General features: G+C 67.5%; 1 protein-coding gene across 1 annotated transcript in view; it reads left to right on the forward strand.

The window, feature by feature from the left end:
* The window catches only part of GPSM1 (G protein signaling modulator 1), a 30,589-nt gene that overhangs the window by 1,804 nt on the left and 8,369 nt on the right, over positions 1–20,416 (forward strand). The window contains 10 exon segments of the mRNA XM_059926041.1: positions 6,679–6,900; positions 7,578–7,713; positions 8,405–8,547; positions 8,840–8,963; positions 9,202–9,317; positions 9,670–9,825; positions 10,756–10,864; positions 12,006–12,129; positions 18,311–18,381; positions 19,227–19,406. Of these exon segments, the coding sequence (XP_059782024.1) occupies positions 6,679–6,900; positions 7,578–7,713; positions 8,405–8,547; positions 8,840–8,963; positions 9,202–9,317; positions 9,670–9,825; positions 10,756–10,864; positions 12,006–12,129; positions 18,311–18,381; positions 19,227–19,406 (1,381 nt within the window).

Here is a 20,416-nt window from a genome sequence, read left to right on the forward strand (position 1 = left end):
TGAGCCTGGCCTGGGTTCCTTGCAAGCTGAGCCCTGAGTGGAGCTCGAAGGGACAAGCCCGGCAGAGATTGGGGGGCGCGGCCACACGCCTGCCTTCAGGGCCGTGAGGAGGCCCGTGCGGGTCTGGAGCCGAGCGTGTAGCCGCGGCTGGGTGTGCGCAGGCCCGGTCCTGGTCGGAGCTGGCTTTCAGAGGCTGCCGAGACGCCCTCAGAAGGTCATCTGCCCCCGCAGAGCCTGCGTGTCCGGGGAAGACCACCTGTGGCGCGGCAGCGGGGGGTGCAGGCAGCCGGCTCGCGGATGCCCCGCAGACAGGACCCCCTCGGTCTGGGCACCCCAGGGGTGGCTGTTCTGCGAGAAGCCCTGTTGTGGGGGGGCCAGGCCCGGTCCCCTCTGCCGTGGCCCCTCCTGGTGACTCCCCGTCCTCACACCCACACCGCTGCCTGGCGACGTGAGTTCAGTTCTTACAAAGCGGGTTCTGGGCGGAACTGGGCTTAGAACGCACACGGAGAAGGGCCTGAGCGTGAGTGTGCTCATGAGCCCACCGTGTCCCCAGATGGGGCCCTGGGGAGGCCACCGGGTCAGGGAGGCAGGAGTGGGCAGGGTCTCGTGGGGTGGGGGACGGTTAACACTCAAGAGCCCCAGTCCGCTGCGCCTGGGCCTGCTTCCCCAGAGCAGGGGTTTGGGAGGGGGTGCCGAGGGGCCCGGGTGGGGGGATGGGCAGGTGGCCGAGAAGCCCCCGAAAGTGGGGAAGCCACAGGCCGTCCTCTCCTGGCCTCCTGGCTCCCTTCAGGCCAGCGGCTGAGTGCTCCTGCTGGGGGCTGGGAGGGCAGAGCTGGGGCCGCGAGCACCCCGCCGTGGGGTGGCTCGTTAGAGGCGTGCCCCGTCAGCAGGCGCCCGGACGGGGATCCCACGCCACGTGGCCATGGCGGTCGGCCCTACCCCGCGGCTCCTTAGAAGCGTGCCCGTCGGCGCTTCCTAGAGCTGGGCGATGGTCGTGCCCCTCCTCTCCAGTGATTCCCGCCTCTCCCAGGCTGCCTGTCCCACGATGCTCCTAGATCCCCCGCCCAGACTGAAGGGGAGCCGGTGTGGCTTCACTGGGGACGGCAGGACAGGCGGTGAGCAAGGGCCCTGGAGCGTCTGCCCAGAGGCCCAGTGTGGGTGACAGCCCTGGACAGGGACGCTGGCATTTAGCAGAGAGAGGGGCCGATGGGGGCGCAGCCCCTGGCCGGTGAGCCTCGGTGGTGGGCGCCGGGGGCCAGGCTTGGAGACCAGCCTCGGCAGTCTGGTGGGCACCAGAGGACGGCGTGCCATCTGGGGAGACAGGCAGGTGGGGCAGGAGTGCTGATGGACAGCCCGTGGGGGCAGAGAGCAGGGCAGTAGGGGCCTGGCGGGGCCGGGCTGATGGCTACTCCCGGGGTGCTGTCTCAGGTGCCGCAGACAGGTGGGAGGGGTGTGGGGCTGGTGTGGTGACCAGAGCAGTAAGGCCGGCCACTGGGCAGTCAATAATCACTTCATTAACTGGTAAGCCAGTGGGCAGGTGGCGGGAGCTTGGCAGACACTACCCTGTCTCCTGGCCACTGCGGTCTGGCTGCTGGGAAGGCTGACCCTGGTCAGCCACTTTCAAGGAGAGATGCGCTGGGCCGTCGTGGTGTTGGATAGCAGATCTCACAGGTGGACGGGGCCTGGCTGGGGCGGGCAGGCTGACCCCTGAGGCCGCTGAAGTGGTGGGCCGGGTCTCTCCCCAGGAGGTGGAGGACTGTAGATTAACAGTTAAGCATCGGACTTCCCTGGTGGCGCAGTGGTTGAGAATCCGCCTGCCAATGCAGGAGACACGGGTTCGAGCTCTGGTCCAGGAAAATCCCATGTGCCACGGAGCAACTAAGCCCGTGCGCCACAACTACTGAGCCTGCGCTCTCGAGCCCGTGAGCCACAACTACTGAAGCCCGCGCGCCTAGAGCCCACGCTCTGCAACAAGAGAAGCCACCGCAATGAGAAGCACACTCACCGCAACGAAGAGTAGCCCCCGCTCGCCGCAACTAGAGAAAGCCCGTGTGCAGCAACGAAGACCAAACGCAGCCAAAAAAGATAAATTAATTAAATTAAAAAAAAAATTTAAGCGTCTATTTAGTCCAGGTGGCAAATCCCAGGTGGAAGGCTGCCCCCTCCCAGAGTTTGAGTGGTGAGGCTGGTGAAGGGGGAGCTAAGACCACAGCCCCGGGCCCTGAGAGCCCTGGCCAGTCCGGCCCAGAGCCCCAGGGAGCCCCATCTCGTGCCCTGACAATAGGGCTCTTGTCAGGCCCTTGGGTGGACAGGCCTGTTGGAGGCCCCTGCAGTCCTGCAGCATGGGGGCGTGGGCAGTGGGCAGGAAGGCCAGCTCGGCAGACCGATACTGAAGCGGGTGACCTAGGGTTGCTGCAGCCCCAGTGCATCCCCAGCGAGCACGAGCACCCACAGATACCCACAGGCCTGCAGAGGCAGTGTGGAGAGACAGGCTCCAGAATCTTCTTCACTGAACAAGGAAGTGAGCCTGGCCAGCGGAGGCAGGTCTCACGGAGGAGAGGAGAGGATGGCCTGCAGTGCAGGTGTTGGGGGTCCGCCCCGGGGGGCGGAGGAGGGGCATGGGGTTGATGTGACTGTGCAGAGTTTGAGGGTTCAGCTTGTTGACAGGAGCTGCGCAAGGAGGAGGTGGTCCAGGCCCTGCCCTGCCCCGCTCAGCTGAGCTTCCCCGGAGGGTGGACAGAGGCCTCCGGGCAGGGAGGAGAACGCCCTGGCCTGGACACCCTGGGGACCAGGGCCTGGTGGGTGTGGGCGGGTGGGCAGCCTGGGACCTCATTCTCCCACCTCTACATCCACCCATCCAGCCCCTTCCAGGTCTCGGCCCTCCCAGACCCCGCAGAGTGGCAGCACCTGCTGGGCCTCCTGGGCTGAGGCTGACCCCCGGGTCCTGTGTCCTGGGCGGCCTTTGCCCTGGACCTCCACACCCTCCTACTCATCCTCGGGTTCCCACCTCTGCTCAGACCCCAGGATGGTCTTGGGGAGCTGGGCCCACCCTGGGTCTGTAGTCCCCTCTGACCCCAGAGCTGCACCTCCCTTCCTGTCCCAGGGTTCCCAGCTGCTCAGCCTAGCTGAGCCCCCTCCCACCCAAGGCCCATTGCTGAGACGGGCAAGTGGCCTGGCAGGAGGGGCCGCCTACGAGTGAGGCAGAGAGAGCCTCTGTGAGCCCCGTGGGAACCTAGGGGCTCCTGGGATGCAGCAGCACCTTGGGGTGGGCTGCTGGGGGGGGAGGGGCCTGGGCTTACCACTGCTCTGCCCTGACCGAGCGCCGTGGCCCCCTCTCCCTAGCTGGACGTTGGCACCAATCCCCGCTACTCCAGAGGCTTCTCCCTTTGACCAGAGATGGTCACTCCCGCCTCATCAGCCGTGGTGGCTGGAGGAGCTGGGAGCCGGGCTGAGAAGGTGGCCAGGGGACTGGTGGTTTCAGGAAAGGAACTGGGGGGGGGGGGGTGTCTATTCCTCCCAAGACGGCTGGCCCCAGGCCCCTCCAGCCCCACAGCCGGGTTAGACCTGGGGCCTGGAACTCCTCGACGGTCAGGTGCTGGTAACCCCAGCAGTGCCCCAGAGGGTCGGGGGACTCACAGGGTGACTGGACTCTGTGCCCACCTGTTGACCCTGCTGCGTGCCGGGCGCTGGGCACCACGTGCTGCTGTGAGCCAGGCTGGGTGTTGGGGGACAGGCCTCCAGGAGGATGGGGCGGAGCCAAGCGCAGACCCTGCCGAATCCCAGCTCTCCAGGTGGGGGCCGCACTCGCCGTGTCCCTCCTCCTCTCCTTCGCTCACAGACATTGACCTGGAGCCAGCTAGGTGCCTGGTGCCCCTTTGCGCTGCGTGACGGGGTTCTGGCCCCGAGCCGGCCCCAGGGCCAGAGTGGGGTGAGAGTCCGGGTGAGCGGGACGGGGGCGCAGCCGCTGCTCCCCTGCCGTGCGCCTGCCCCTGAGGGGGGCGCGTGGACAGGTTCCCTCTGGGCGCCCGCCGGCCCGCCTCGCTGACGGTGCTGATCCCCGGCTCTGAGCCGCCCTTGATCCCCTGAGATCCACCGCAGGCCCTGGGAGGCCCCGGGCCACCTGCCAGAGCCTCAGCCCACCGCTCTGGGGTGGGGGAATGCAGGGGGCCCTGAGGCCGGCGCACCCCCAGGACCAGCCGCCGAGGTGGGGCGAGGGCTGGCTGGCCAGGAGAGAGGCCCGGAGCCCCGCCATGCCGGCTGCCGCCACGGAGGGCCCGCCTGTGGCCCTGAGCTTGGCTGAGAAGGCCGTGTGCAAAGTGGTGTATGGCGCCCCCCGCCCCCGCCCGCTGCTGCTGCCCGTGGGCCTGGAGCTGTGGCTGTACGTGCAGAAGATGCGCAACCTGCAGAGGAAGAGGTGCGGCAGGGGATGGGTCCGAGCTGGAGGTCACCATGCAGTCGCAGGTTCTTGGGACAAGGAAGGGGGTGGGGCTTCTGACCTGGGACGCCCCGCCTGGTGCCTCCCCAGGTGGCCTCCCCACGTGCAGGCCTGGTTAGCTTTCCCAGTCTGCAGTTCCAGGAGACTGCTTCAGACACCCCAACATTGCGCCCCTGCCCCCTTGGCTTCTAGGCCCCGGGCCCTTCCCAAGCCAGAAACCTCCTCTGCTCTGAGCCACTGACGCCACATGTCTGGGCAGGGAGGTGGGCGGGGGGAGGCCACACCTGTGTTCAGATCTGCCAGAGCCAGCGGGGCTCCAAAAACACCTGCGTGTCAGACTGAGTCCCCGGGAGGAGAGGGCAGTTAGCCGTGTAGGGAGCAGCTGGGCAGGGGCACGCAGGCCTTAATTAAGGAGCCCCGTGCATGGCCCTGGTGGAGCGGGGCTGCCCGTGGGCTCCTGCGACGTGGCATCCGGAGGGCCCTTCCCAGAGCTGCTGGCGAGGGGGCTGCTGAGGACTGGGCGTGGCGTGGGCGGGAGGCGAAAGGGTCTGGCATCCTGGTCTCGAGGCCACATCCCTGACCCCGGCTCTCTGAGAGGCCACGGGGCTCTGCTTGAATCGGGGGTGGGGGAGATGGCGGGGTCCTCTGGTGCGGGCCCTGCATCCTCCAGGGGGGGAGGAGCCCACTTCCCCAGGAGGAGTGGCCCCGACGCTGGGGAGTCGTGAGTGGACAAGGGGCGTGGTGAAGGTGCCGACAGAAGGCGCTGAGCCTGTGGGGCGCGGGGCGCTGGGCCCAGCTTCTCCAGGGGCTCAACCAGCCTCACCCCAGCCTGTTCTTGAGGTGTAGCTATCGTTGTAAATGCAAGTACCCTGTTGGTAACGCAGGAGCGGAGTGAATGGGGCGTTGTGGTTTCTATCAAAGGGGCATTTGGATAAAACGGTTGAGGGACTTCCCTGGTGGCGCAGTGGTTAGGAATCCGCCTGCCGATGCAGGGGACACAGGTTCGAGCCCTGGTCCGGGAAGATCCCACATGCCGTGGAGCAACTAAGCCCGTGCACCACAGCTACTGAACCTGCACTCTAGAGTCCGCGAGCCACAACTACTGAAGCCTGCGAGCCACAACTACTGAAGCTCGCACGCCTAGAGCCCATGCTCCGCAGCAAGAGAAGCCACTGCAACAAGAAGCCTGCGTGCCTCAACTTGAGAAAGCCCGCACGCAGCAACGAAGACCCAATGCAGCCAAAAATAAATAAATACATAAATTTATTTTTTAAAAAAGAAAAGAAACGGTTGAGAAACACTACCCTAAACAACTTCATTTTTTAAGGGAATGCGTTGGTTCCCCCCCTCCAGTAACTCCTGATCATTGCACGATTCTAACAACGAAGCAGGGCCAGCGCGTTGGGGTGCAGCTGGCTGTCTGGTGCGCACGTTTTATTATAAATTACTGTCTGTAGGTTTTCCTTGAACTCTGATGACATCCGAAAGCAATGGGAGTAAGGGGAGGATAATGGGGCGGCCCAGAGCCGGCTCCCGCCTTTCCAGGGGCTGCTCTGCTCTTGCCCTGCGGTCTCAGTGGGTGCGGGGTGGCAGGGGCCGCTTGCCTCGGTGGGGGCCCTCTCCCTGGCTTTTTCTGCACCTGCGCCCCCAGCCCCCCTTGGGCCCCAGCGCAGGCCGTCGACTCAGATGCAGCCACGCCCCGCCAGAAAATGGGAGGTGAGGACAGGTGACGGCCGAGTCCCCAGCGCCCCCCCCCCCCCACTCAGAGCTTGGAGGGTGGGGGCCCTGCTCCAGGATGCAGGACCCGGGAGGGGCTGGGATCGGATCCTGCCTGTGTGGCCCTGACCATCTGGCTGACCCTGTGCGCCTCCGTCATCCTCAGCGGGGATCAGGGCCTGCCCCAGGCCACCGGAGCCACTCTGGAGGGTGGCAGGTAGCGCCTGGCCCAGGGGCGGCCCCTCGCCCCAGCAGCTGGGACTGGGGGAGGGAGGTGGTGTTTGCAGGCCGCCTCTGGGCGAGGGTCTGGCCGCAGTTGCAGATTCATGCCGGGTGCCGTGGGGGTGGGGAAGGGGAGCCGTGAGGCTGTGGCACAGGTGAGCCGCACCGTGTGCCAACCTGGGCATTCACCCAAAGAGAGGTTGACGCCCACGCCCCCGGGCACCGCACTGGCCCCGAGGTCCGAGTGGTGACGTGGAGGAGCGTGAGGGGCAGGCTGAGACCCCCGACCCCTCCCCCCCGCCCAGGATGGAAGCCTCGTGCCTGGAGCTGGCCCTGGAGGGTGAGCGGCTGTGCAAGGCTGGCGACTTCAAGGCGGGCGTGGCCTTCTTTGAGGCCGCTGTGCAGGTGGGCACCGAGGACCTGAAGACGCTGAGTGCCATCTACAGCCAGCTGGGCAACGCCTACTTCTACCTGAAGGAGTACGCCCGGGCGCTGGAGTACCACAAGCATGACCTGTTGCTGGCTCGGTGAGCTCGGCTGCCCCAGCTGCCCTGTGCAGAGTCGCCCTGCCCCTGGGGGCCCCCCCCAGCCCTGCTCTCACCACGAACCCGACCAACCTCCTCCTGCTGGCCCCGCCCACTCAGCCCCACCTGACCCACTCCCCGCCCCCCCCCCCCCCATTTCCCAGTGTCTCCGTTCTCCTCGGGCCTCCAGAACTTCCCCGCTGCTGTCCCTCCTCGGAACACCCTCCCCTTGCGTGTTCCCTGCCCCCTCTTGCTCCTTCAGGCCTGCAGGACCCCCCCCCCACCCCATCAGCCCCCAGATCTCCTGGTGGGGGCGGAGCTTCCGACCACCCTTCCCTCAGGCCCTTCCCCTCCGGCTGGTGAGCGCTGGTTTCAGCGTCCAGCCAGTGTGTGGCGCCGGCAGACACACAGCAAATACACCCTGCATGGTTAATTCCCTCTGCCAGGCCCCCAACTCTCCTGCCTCCAGGCCGGTCTTCGCAAGCCCTTCCCCCAGACTGGCCTAGCAGAGAAGTGGTCCTGAGCTGGTCCCACCCGCCGCGGGACCCCTGCCCAGCACCATCCCAGTGTCCGTGGGCTCCCGGTCCTCCCAGGCCCTTGTCGCCGTCACCAGGGCTCCCTGCTGGGTGCAGGGTCCCGCCAGTCCTTGGTCCAGCCCCTCCCTCTTTCCTGCCCTCCAGGACCATCGGTGACCGCATGGGGGAGGCCAAGGCCAGTGGGAACCTGGGCAACACACTCAAGGTGCTGGGCCGCTTTGATGAGGCCATTGTCTGCTGCCAGCGGCACCTGGACATCGCCCAGGAGCAGGGGGACAAGGTGGGTGGCGGCCCCTGACCTGTGGCCCCGTCTGGGTCTGGGATCGGGGCCGCAGGTGACACCACTCACAGCCCCATGTGCTCCTCCCGTGGGACGACGGTCCCCTTCAGAAACGAGGGCACTTTGGCTCACACCGACACTGTGGGGCTGAGGCCCGGGCTCCCATCTTCCATGTCAGCTCCCCTCTCCCCGCCCTCCCCTCTGAAGCCACCAACACCCCCAGTCACTCCTGGGGCCAGAGGGAGACGGGGGTGGGGGCCGGCTCTGGAAGGAACCTGGCTGGAGAGGCAGCACCGTTCGAGCAGCGGTGACAGCCCTGCTCTGTGTCCTCCCGCCGCGGCCCTGTGGGATAAGCATCCCTGCCCCTGTGTGGACCAGGAAACTGCGGCGGAGAGGCGACTGACTCGCCCCAGGCCACCTTCGGAGGTGGTTGAGCAGAGCCAGAGCCCTGACCCTTGGGTGACCAGGAGGGGTGGGGACAGGTCCCTCCCTCCCCGTGACCCCTACCTCAGTGTCTAGACTTGGTGCTGCCACCCCCCAGGCCCTTGCCTTCGGGGCCCGAGAAACAGCGGGGACCGCGGACCAGGCGATGGGAACACCAGCTCTGTGCGCACAGGGCCTGAGCGGCCGGCTCCTCGGGGGCTGTGGCTTTGGAGACGCCCCCCCCCCCCAACCTCAGTGTCACCCACAGGTCGGGGAGGCGAGGGCACTTTACAACATTGGCAACGTGTACCACGCCAAGGGCAAGCAGCTGTCCTGGAACGCAGCACAGGACCCTGGGCACCTGCCGCCTGCCGTCCGCGAGACGCTGCGCCGGGCCTCCGAGTTCTACGAGTGAGCAGGCGGGATTGTCCCCACGCTCCGCACACGCGGGGACCTGGGTGGGCTCCCTCCTCACCCCCACCCGCCCCTGTCCTCGGCCTGGCCGGCACAGGCTGCACCTGAAAACCAGAGTCGGGGGCGGGGGGGAGGCTGACCCGAGCCTTGGAGCTCAGACCGTGCAGAGCCGCCCTCATCTGGGGGCACGACCCGGGGATGGGCTGTGTGCAGGCCTCCACTCAGCGTCTTCTAGCCTGGGCGGGTGGGTCGCTGGGAGGGACACAGCTCAGACAGACTCGGCCCCCAGGAGGAACCTGTCCCTGGTGAAGGAGCTGGGCGACCGGGCAGCCCAGGGCAGGGCCTATGGCAACCTGGGCAACACCCACTACCTGCTGGGGAGCTTCACGGAGGCCACGACCTTCCACAAGGAGGTGAGCGGGTGGCAGCGACGGGGTGGCCCCGACATAGGGTCGGAGCGAGACGGCCGGGACACCCCACCAGCCCCCTCGCTTCGTCTGGGCTTGGTGCCGGGGCTCCCGGGGCTGCCCCTCTGGGCGCACGGACATCAGGCTGGCCGTGCTGGGCAGTGGGGCGGGGGGCAGCACCTGCCATCTGCATCAGGTCCCGGGCTGCTCCGTGACCACCTGGGCCATCTGTCCGTGTCCTCAGCGCCTGGCCATTGCCAAGGAATTTGGAGACAAGGCGGCAGAGAGGAGGGCCTACAGCAACCTGGGGAACGCCCACATCTTCCTGGGGCGCTTCGATGTGGCCGCCGAGTACTACAAGTAGGCAGCACCCCTCCCACCCCCACCGCCCAGCCAGGGAGCGGGTGGGCCTTAGGGGGGTGAGGGAGCCTGGACCCTGGGCCAAGGAGGCGCCCACCCCAAGCTCTGCCCTCCCAGCCTCCCCAGGGGCCATGCGGGGGGCTCTGTGCCACCCCGGAAGGGCGACCGATGGAGCCCAGAGAGACCCCCAGTGGGGTCCTGGGGCTGGAGGCCTCGGGGCCAAAGGGCTGCTTCCCCACCGCCCCCCACATAGCCCTTGGGAAGGGGCGCTGGGGGAGCGTGAGCAGTGCCCTGGCCCCTGTGGAGGGGGATCCTGGAACCTTCCTTCCTGGGGTGACCCCCGCCCCCACAGGAAGACTCTGCAGCTGTCCCGGCAGCTCAAGGACCAGGCGGTGGAGGCGCAGGCCTGCTACAGCCTGGGCAACACGTACACGCTGCTGCAAGACTACGAGCGCGCCGCCGAGTACCACCTGCGGCACCTGCTCATCGCCCAGGAGCTGGCCGACAGGTGCGTGCGGCAGGGACGCGCGCCGCCCCGCCCACACCGGGGGGCCCCGATCGCCCCTCAGGCCCCCGGGCTGAACAGCAAGCTGATTACAGTGGCCTAGGCTCGCTGGCCTGGGTCTGAGGCCCTGCTCTGCCGCCGACCACCAAGGGACCCTGCGTGAGGCGGCCCCGCCTGGGCTCAGCCTCCTCCAGCAGTTGGCCATGCCGCCCACTGGGTGGGACTGGCTGAGACCAGTGGACGCTGGGCCAGCTGCTCGCAGTGACCCTTGGCGCAAGCTGGTTGGGGGGGGGCTGTGCCCCAGTGCCTGGCCCATTGCCCCCTTGAACGCCCCCGTGCCCCCCTCTCTCCACGTCTGTGTAAACGTCAGTCTCTACAGAGAGACAGACTGGCTGACCGAAGACCCCTAAACACACAGCCGTGCACGCAGGTCTGCGGGCGGCAGTGGCAGCAAGAGGGTTCAGAGCCACAGGCCAGGGCCCCTCGTGGGTGGTGGAGAGGAGGGGTCTTCTAGAAAGCTGCTCTGCCGGGAGGCTTAAAGTGGCCTGCGGTTTTTGTTTTGGGTGATGATGCTTTGGAACGAGATGGAGGCGATGGTCGTAGACGGTAAACGTACGCAGGGCCGCTGAATCGTGCGCTTTACAGTGGTTAACTTTATGTTACGTTGTTTATACCTCCATTTAAAAATTTATGATCAAAGGAATGAGGTCACTGCTGCTCAGGGAGCCACAGGGGTGAGAGCCTCACCGGCCACTAGGGGGCAATCAAGGCCACGCCAGGGACCCTGGACCACCCACGGAGCACCCCGCCCCCCCCATCCCCAGTTCGTGATGGGCCTGACCACCCGGAGGCTGGGGGCTTGGGACGGCTGGACTGGTGGGCAGGCTGGCAGGCCTGGGGTGCAGACGTGGACTCAGTTTCCCTCCCTGGCAGAGTGGGTGAGGGCCGGGCGTGTTGGAGCCTGGGGAACGCCTACGTGTCCATGGGGAGCCCAGCACAGGCCCTGACCTTCGCCAAGAAGCACCTGGAGATCTCCCAGGAGGTGAGCCGGGCCTGCCCTCCCCTCAGCCCCCAACCCTGGCCTTCGCCAGCGTTGGAGCCCCCCATCCCCGGTGCTGCCCAGCCCCCTCCAGATGGGCCGGTGCCTCTGTGTGCTCTAGGCTCTTTCCTGGCTGGCGCCACCTGCTGCGAAGGGGCCCAGCCACCCCGTGACTTCTGAGACCTGATGGCTGCTTGTCTGCTGTAGCCAAGGGGTCGGGAGGGAGGCGTGGGGCCTGTTTTCCGCCCATAGAGGGTCAGTGTCACCGTCAGTGTCACCTTTCAGCAGCCACCACCGGCTGCTTCTGTCCCCGACGGAAGTGCGCCAGGCTGGGCCATGGAATGCCTCCGCCCGACACCCAGGGTGGAAAGACCTGCCAGGGGCACAAAGGCACGGCCGCCCCTGGGGGATCTTCCCCTGGGACCCCTCAACCAGACACCTTCCTGGCGAAGTGGGCCTGTCCACCCAGGACCCTCCTGCTGGGGTCAGGGCAGCCCACGGCTGGGCACTACAGGGTCGGCGCGGGTGAGCCCCGGCTCCCCGGCTCCCGGCCGGTCCCCTCCTCAGCCCCCACCCACCTCTGGGAAGCAGCCCCAGCGGCAGAGCCAGGTCACCTCCCTCCCCAGCGCTCCCCAGACCCGCCACAGACAGCCCCAAGTCCACAGGCGGGCAGGGCCCTTCGGTGTCCCGGTGGAGGTGGGGAGGAGAGCTCGGGTCAGGGGAGGTCCTGGCTTGGAAAGCCCCTATGCCTGGGCCACCAGCAGGACCGGCCCCTGCGTCCCTCTGAGCACAAGCAGGGGCCCTGGAACTCCACGTGGGGTCCCCCCACCTGCCTTTGCCGTGGCTTTGCTCTTGGATAAGCACGTGGCTTCCCTGCAGCGAGGGTCCTCGCCGGGAGCCTGGCGGGCACGGGGCTGAGAAAGGTGCAGGCTGACTGCCCGCGGGAGGGCCCCACGTGGCACGGCTGGGCTGGGGTGTGAACGGGGCTCAGGGGCACGTGAGGCTACCCCCCCCAGGACCCCCGCCAGACTTCACCTCTGGGGCGCAGTGGGCCTAGTGCCCTTGGAGACCCGGGGCCGTGACTGCCCCGTGGGAGTCCACCGGGGGCCTCGCAGCCCACTGACCTGGCCCTGCCCGGCTGCAGATCGGGGACCGCAGTGGGGAGCTCACGGCCCGCATGAACGTGGCGCAGCTGCAGCTGGCGCTGGGCCGGCTGTCCAGCCCGGCAGCCGCGGAGAAGCCAGACCTGGCCGGCTACGAGGCCCAAGGTGAGCTCCTGGGCTGGGCGTGGGGTCCTGCTCTCCCGCGGGCTCAGACCTCAGCCTGAGAGGCAGGGGCCTGAGAGGGCAGGGGGGTGGCAGGAGGGCTGCCGGGGTAGAGGGGGTACTGGCTCACGCTGGGGCCCAATGGGCTCCGCCCTCAAACAGGAGACTATTTAACAGAGCTGCCAGCTAAGGGAAGGGGTCCCGCATAAGGTGTTGAGCCCCTGTCCCTGGGGGGTGTCCGCATCTGAGCCCCATCACCAGCTCACTCCAGAGCTCACAGTGGGGTGGGCAAGGACAGGGTGCTGGGGGCAAGTCGGGATCCTGAGATTGGAAGGTGCGGGACACAGCGCGGGCAGAGGGGCTTTCAGGCCAGTCCTTCATGGCTCTGGGGCAGTGAGGCCCTGGGGTCGCCCTGAACCCCCCAGGTTTATCACCAGGGCAGGCACGAGGAGAAAGGGGTCCCTCCCTGCTCCTCCGTAGCCACCCCACTCCTCTGGGGCTGACGACCCCCCTCCAGGCTGGGGGCTGGGCCTGGGGGAGGGCTTCTTGTAGGGATGGAGTGGGAGGGGGCTGCTGGCAGGAGGGAGGGGCCAAATCAGCCAGAGGCCGAGGGAGCCGTGAGCCGGGTACTAATCAGCCGAGGTCCGCGGATCAGCCACGGCTGCTGTAATGACCTCATTCACGGGCTGCTGGTCGCCCTGTACAGGTCAGTGACGCTACCCACACAAGAACAGAACGTTCGCCGCCAAGCAAATAGATCAGTAAATACGGGCGCTGGGGCAGGGGGCCGCCCTGAGTTGGCCTCCCGTGCTGCCGGTGGGTACGGGGCAGGCTCTGGGCAGGGAGTTAGCTGCCCCTCCCTCCCAGCCCACACCGTCCCCAACCTGTGGTTCTCGAGTCCTCGGAGAGTCCAGCCCCAGGCCCCTCATGGCTGTGTTCCCGGGTCGCCCACCTTCCCCAGCCTCCAAAGCCCCCAGGCCCGCCCAGGACGAGGCTGGGAAGCCATCCATCCGACTGTGGTGTCAGGTCTCCGGGGTTCTGTGCTGTAATGCTCGTGGATTTGTGACAGTGGCCTGTCCTGGAAGATGGGGGCACCCGTCACCCTCGCTCAGAGGCTGAGACGGAAGGGAGGAAATGGGCTGCCGGGACTCTCAGCCACCCTTGTTTTGGGGGTGCTGTAGCCGGTGGGGATGGGATGGAGTGTGGCCCCCTTCGCTCCCCACCCCGCCCCGGCACGTGCAGGCCAGTGTCTGCCCTTCCGGCCGGGGTTTTCCGAGGGTGGGCAACTCCGCCCAGAGCCCCTGGCACGCCTGGCCCTGCGAGGCCACCCTCTGGGAACCCCAGCGGCAGGTGGGGGCAGGGCTGAGCCCGACGTCTGGAAAGGCTCCCGCGGAGGCGCGGCCCAGCCCCGGGTTCTCCTGGTGTTTTCCTCCTTCTTTGAGCTGAGGAAAGGGGGGCGCAGGGTGGGTGCGGGAACAAGGCAGCGTCTGTCCTCCCCACGCCGGCTCTTCTGCTCTGCCCTGGGCCCAGACCCTTCCCAGCCGGGGCCCCAGGAAGCCTCCTCCCACCAGGCTGCCGGCGCCGGGCCGCCAGCAGACGCTGGGAAGAGGCCATCCTCCTGGGAGGACGGTGGCCGGAACGGCCTCCCGAGGCCCGTGGAGGCAGGTCTGGGGGCCCCGGCCCTGGGATGCAGCTGCTGGAGGTGGGCCAGCGCCCTGAGTCTAGGCGGCCCTGGAGAAGAGCCCTGCTCGGAGGAGACCCCCGGTTGGGTGAGCCCGGACGGGCAGGGCCTGTGGAGCGGGCCACGGCAGGGCTTTCTGCAGGGGCGGCGTCATTCCTTCATCCGTCCGTTCACTCGTTCTTTCCGGGGCGTGGTGAGCGCGGGTGGTGGGCCGGCCCGGTTTCCAGAAAGCCGGGTGCCTGTCTTCTGGAAACTGTCCCTGGGGGGTGGGGGCGGGGGTGGGGGAGTTGCATATCCAGAGCCTGGCAGTGGGCAGGGGTGGGCGAAGGGGGCCAGGTGAGCCCCCAGAGGGCCCTTAACCAGCCCTGGTGGAGGAGCATCTCCAGGGGAGGAGGGAGGCCCTGGGCTGGGTCAGGGAGGCAGGAGGGAGCCGGTGGGTGTGGCCATTGTGGTGGGCGTGGCCTTGCAGCACAGGTGTGGCCTGTGGTGGGCGGTGGGCCTGGGGGTGGCTGGCACTTCATGCAGCTGGAGGACCCAGAGCCTGGCTGGGTTCAGTCCACGTGTTACCCTCACGGCCCTCGCTGCCCCCACCCCAGCTAAGAGGTCCCAGAGTGAGTCTGGGTGGGCGGGGCACCTCCCTGACACTGCTGCCTGGGTCAGGGTCAGTTCTCCCAGGGTACCTGCTGTGCCCACCCTGCCCACCCCAGGAGGGCACCGGGCGGGGGCTCATGCTGGATGGAGGTCCCGCTGCGCCCCCTTGACATGGCAGCACGGTCAGCGCATAAGATGGGGGAGTCGGTGCTGAGCCCCACGGGGCTGCCTGCTTGTCCCCTCTGGTGGACGTCCCCCTGCCTGCCTACAGGGTGTGGGCTGCCCTGCCCCCCCCCCCACCTGTGCTGCTCCTCAGTCCCTTCCCCCTCTGTGCCCTGCTCAGGGCGTCCTGGGCCCAGAGCAGCAGGAGTCCCTGGACGCCACGTCCAGCCACCCTGGGAGGTTGGGATGTTCGTGGAGTGATGTCTGAGCGGCTGCTTAGGCTGTGGGCTCTGGCCCTGGCTCCGCGTGTCCTGGTTGGCAGACCAAGTGGCGACCTGGCTGTGCCTCAGTGTCCCCATCTGGGAAGCAGGCCCACTGGTCATCCTGGGAAGAGCACCTGGCAGGGACAGGGGCACAGCTCGTGTCCCCAGGAGGGCTAAAGATGCAGACACGTCATTGGCCATCTGTGCATTCAGCAAGTGGCCTGCAGCCCACCCGCGTGCCAGGCACCTGTGATGGACAGATCAAGGCTGTGGGGCCACAGGGGCCCTCATCTGTCCTTAGATCTGACTCTTCTCCAGCCACTCTCAGCTGGACCCTCTTGGGCTCTCCAGGTGAGCCTGACTTGCTGTAACGCCTGCCCCGTGCAGGCACGCCTACGGCCCCGGCTCCCCCTGTCCTGACCCTGGCTCTACCCCTCTGGGCTCTGTGGCCTTGGCCAAGTGGTCACCCTCTCTTGAGCCCCTGTGTCCAAAGTCCTGGGAGGGTGGCCAGGACCTCTTATGCTGGCGACGGCCCGGAAGGGACAGTGCATGAAACTGCCCATGGGGCCTTACACGGTAGGCACTCAGTAAACACTAGCTACTCATTCCACCATTCTTAAAGCACCTACTGTATGCTAAGCCCTGCTAAGCTCTAGGGCCACAGCAGTGATAAATGATAAATGCGCGGAAAGAGAATCACATGTTTCAGGTGCTTTGGGGGCTGGTTAGGAAAGTTGGGTGGGGCAGGGTGTGGCCATAAATACAGCAGCGGGTGGCAGCTCGAGCCCTGTAACAAAACCCCACAGACTGGGCGGCTTGAACCATGGACATTTATTTCTCACAGTTCTGGGGGCTGGATGTTCAAGAGCGGGGTGTCAGCGTGGCGGGGTTCTGTGAGGGCCTCTTGGTTTACAGATGGGGTGGGTAGGGTGTTGGGGGAAGAGAGCAAAGGAGCTCTCTGGTCTCCTCATGTGGGTACTGATCCCATTGTGAGGGCCCCATCCTCATGACCTCAGCCAACCCTAATCATATCCCCAGGCCCCACCTGCTGTGCCATCACATTGGAGTTTGGGACTTGGACATATGAAATCTGGGAGGATGCAGAATATTCAATCTATAAGCGACATTTGAGTGAAGACTTGAAGGAGTGGAGAGAGAGAGCCCTGAGCCTGAGAAGGAACCGCAGTCCTGGTGGAGGGAACAGCCGTGCAAGGGCCCTGAGGCAGGAGGGATCCCGCCAGGGAGGAGCCGTGGGCCCTTGTGTAAGCCCCACCCTCACAGCAGTGGGGCCTTTGCAGGTCCAGCATCAGAGGAAGATCTAACCCAGATCCTTGGGGCATCTCTCTGGCCCCTGCATGGAGAAGGGACCACAGGGCAAGGCTGGGCAGGGAGGCAGCGGGACTCAGGGGCTCGGATTCTGGGTCGGCTCTGAAGGTGGAGCCGCCAGGAGTAGGGAGTGGACGTGAGGAGGGAGTCGGGGGCACCAGGCCGGGCAGCTGGAAACCAGTGGGTTGGGACAGAGTGTGTCGAGACGCCTGGTGGGGACAGAGGATGACGAGGGTGCCGCGCAGGCCAGGCGTGGTGCGCCGTCCTCGGGAAGTTTCCAGGCCTGACTCTCGGGCGGGCGGGGCAGGAAGCCAGTGGTGCCTGAATGCCCCCAGTCAGGGCGGGCTCAGCCCAGGGGCCGTTGGAAGCGCTGGGTTCAGAACGCGCTCTCCAGACAGAGGACGCATTTAGCCAGGCCCGGAGGGCCTTCCACCCGCTGTCCACATGGGCCGTGAGGGACCCGCCCTGGAGCCGGCACGGGCTGCATCTCAGAGGGACCTTTCATGGTGGAGGGGCAGGAGGAGCTGTGCGGGGCCGGGGCCCAGCAGACAGGGTCGGGCAGCGAGTGAGGCCCCCCGCTGGGGCGGCAGGAGCCGGAGCAGGACTGTTGCAGGCCGGGGGCGGGGTGGGGTAAGGGCCGCCAGGCGAGGGGTCCCCAGTCCTTTGGTTCGGGGCCAGTTCCTTCGTTTCCTCTTCAGAGCTGCGTTCCTCGTGCCGCTGGGGGTGGGCGGGGGGACCCCAGCCCCTCTGCTCCTCTGCTTCACCCGTGGGTGGGCCGTGTGCCCCGAGGCTGCGCCCCTCTGGCTTGGGGCCTGGCAGAAGCCTGCCAGCCAGGGGCTGTTTTCTTGGGGGGCGGGGCAACGGCAGGCCCGCATGACCACCACAGCCAAACGGTGGGACAGGGGGCCGTCAGCTGGCCTAGTCCTGGGGGAACGCTTCTAGGACCTGCCCGGCTGCCACCTGGTCGGGCCGCTGTGGCCACTCCTTCCCCAGCTCCCGGGACAGCGACCGCCGACGCCCCTCCGAGGATCACTGCGTCCCCACCTCGGGCTGGCACGTTTCTCGGCCTTAGGAGGGCAGGGGGACGGGGTGTGGCTTCCTCAGGGCCTGGAGGCCAGGACAGGGAGAAGGGCACGGCTGCCCAAGCCAGCCGCTCCAGGCCACCTGCCCAGTTAGTTCTTGTGAAGCTCTGGATGTTTGGTTTGGGCCGGTCTGAACGCCTGACCGCCAGAGCCGGCTCCCTTCTGGGGACCGTGTCCCAGACAGTGGGTGTGGGCCCAGAACCCAGGCCAGGCTTGGGGTCGGGGGCCGGGTGGAGGGCTCCCCGCCCACCCCTCGAGGTCGCTCGCTGTGGCGTGTGCACCTGGCCGCAGCGCGGGGCTGGACAGGGCGGGATCTGGGTCCAGCTCCCCACGCCGCACCGCGGGCATCCACAGAGCAGCTTAGCTTCACGAGCGGAGCCGTGGGCGGCGGGCGGTGGCGGTGGAGACGGAGAGCGAACCATTGCATCCACGGCTGCAGCTCGCTGGGCGCCCGAGACGCACCAGGGGCCGTGAGATGCTTTCCAGCCCCCCTGCGCTGCGGGCAGTGTGTCCGCTGGCACCATTTGACGGGGGCGGGTGGGGCGTGGAGGGGGCTGAGCTCCGCAGGGTGGGTGACTGGTCCAAGGCCAGTGGTGCTGAGACGCGACCCCCAGGGTGTCCACTGGCGCCAGAGGCCTCGGTCACTTTGCCCACTGCGCTTCCTGGCTTTGCCAGGCCCAGCCCTCAGAGGAGAGCCCACTCAGCCCGCCCCCCCGGAGGACCTGGGCTGCCCCGGTACGGGCACAGGGTGTGGGGAGCAGCTGAGCCAAGGCTGAGGCCCGTGGCTGTGTAGACGCAGGAAGGATATCCAAGGAGAGGGAACAGTGGAAGCAAAGGCGAGCCGGGAAGAGCCGGGCCCAGGACTCGGGAACTGGAGCTAACGGGGGCAGGGCACGGAAGCCAGACCCCACCTGGCCCCTGTGCGGCCAGGCCCACCTGGATGCCTGCGTGCTTGTCCAGTCGGGGGTGCGGCGGTCGTGCAGTCGCCGCGTTGGCCCCCACGTGGGCTGGGAGGTGGGAAGCTCGTGATCCTCGAGGCCCGGGGTCGGCGCCGGCTGACTGGGCCTGCTGCCTTGCAGGGGCCAGGCCCAAGAGGACACAGAGGCTGAGCGCGGAAACCTGGGACCTGCTGCGGCTCCCCCTGGAGCGGGTGAGTGGGGCTCGGGGCGGGCGGCCGGGGCACGTGGGGGCAGGTGGCAGCCAACGACAGCCGCCTACAATTAGAAGCAGAGCGTGGGCAGCGGGATAATGAGGCTGGCGCAGTGTTTGCTGAGCTGCCAGCACCCGCCAGGGTTCCCGTCTGCGTCACTTCCCTGCCAGGGGCGACAGATGTGCCCCGTGCGGCCCAGGACCCTGGACGGGCCACCTGCCCAGAGAGGGCCCCAGGAGACCCCGCAGCACCGGCGGCTGCTCCCCTCCCGCTCACCATGGTCCCGCCACCCGGGCCCCCGGGTCCTTACGTGTTGCAGACCCCCAGTGTCCTGGCCGGTCCGCATTCCTGTCTGCTCCCTACTCACTCGGACTCTGCTCCGGGGGAAGCAGAGCTGTTATGGGTGGAGCAGCGGGGGCCTGACAAACCCCAGACAGATTTGGGGGCCCCGGGGCCGCTCTGTACCTGCCAGGGGGGTGCTGTGTGGCCCAGGAGCAGTGGCCTGACCTCTCGGAGCCTCCAGTCCCTCCAGTGTACACTGGGTTCAGTTGTGGACAGCCACGGGGACCCACTGGGGGGACAAGGCTCAGGGCCGCCCACGGTCACCCATCGCTTAGTGTGGGCAGGTGGTGTTTGGGGTGGTCAGAGCCCCTCCAGGCCCCGCCCCGCCTCTCCCTGCCCCCAGGCTGCCGGCAGCTCCCTGTCTTCCTCGGGCCCCTGAGCACCTCCGTGTGGGCCAGTGAAACGGGGCTGACTGCATCTGCTCAGCCCCTCTTGGGGTCCTGGGATGGGGAGCGTTGGCGGCCCGGCCCCCTCCCACGCCCGGCCTTCCTCCCCCTCCCCAGGAGCAGAATGGAGACAGCCACCCCGCGGGGGACTGGCGGGGGCCGGGCAGGGACCTGCTCCCCCTCCCCGTGAGGAGCAGGAAGTACCAGGAAGGGCCGGACGCTGCTGAGAGGAGGCCCCAGGAGGGTGGCCACTCCCCACTGGACAGCGCGGACGTCCGGGTGCAGGTGCCTCGTACGGTAGGCGACTTCTCCCCGGGGGCCCACGGGGAGCCGTGAGGGGCTCCACTGCCCATCCTGCACAGCCCACCTGGAGGCCGGGCCGGGCCTCTCCAGGGAGCTGAGGTCATGGCCCTGTGCTGTCCCCTGGGACCTGGTGGGCACAGGGCCTGCTGAAAGCCCGGGGCACCCCGGGCAGGGACAGGGTTTACTCATCAGCCGGACGGGAGGCCTCGTGCTGGTGGTGGTGGGGCAACAGGCAGCCCAGGAAGGGTCTGCAGGACAGCTTGGGGGGTGCGGCTCAGGTCCTCGGGCCCAGCCAGCAGCCTCGTCCTGGGGACACGGTGTACAGAGGTAGACAGACAGCCGGGGTCTGGTGGACAGATGGGTGGGGATGGACGGCTGAGGGGTGGGTGGACCAGTGATCGAGTAGACGGACGGGGGGGCTGGAGGGACGGACCTGGTCTCTTGCTGCCTGGCAGGTGTCCCACTGTGCCCAGGAGCCTGGCTGGCTTCTCCAGGCTCTCAGGAGCGGGTCAGGTACGGGGGGCACAGAGGGGCACATGCCCGGCCACGCCCAGGTTCAGAGGTCAGCCTGGAGCCCCCCATGCACAGAACACCTGTGTCCAAACCTCCGAGAGTTACTCTAAAAATAGTTCCCTCCAAGGGTTTAATCAGCACCGTCCCCGCCTCTGAGGGGCGTGGGTGCCGTGCTGGGCGTTCTTAGCCCCAAATGACTGCTTTGCACCCGTCTTCCCGTGAGCCTGGGGCAGCCTCCGCTGACCCCATTTGACCCCAGCCCCACTGGATGGGCCAGAGGATGGCCAGAGTCTGTGTCCGGGGAGTGGGGTGAGTGGGGGAGGGCACAGGGGCCTGGGGAAGGGGACGGGGTCCCTGCTTGGGGCAGGAGGCCCCGTCAGGCCCCTCCCCGACCCCGAGCCCAGGCAGTGCAAGGGCCCAGGCAGTGCAAGGGTGTTGCCACCAGCACAGCGGGGGCTGCGGGATCTGAGGAGGGTGGCTGGGTGTGGTCT

This window comes from Balaenoptera ricei, chromosome 6 (assembly GCF_028023285.1).
Source record: "Balaenoptera ricei isolate mBalRic1 chromosome 6, mBalRic1.hap2, whole genome shotgun sequence".
NCBI classification, from domain to species: Eukaryota; Metazoa; Chordata; class Mammalia; order Artiodactyla; family Balaenopteridae; genus Balaenoptera; species Balaenoptera ricei.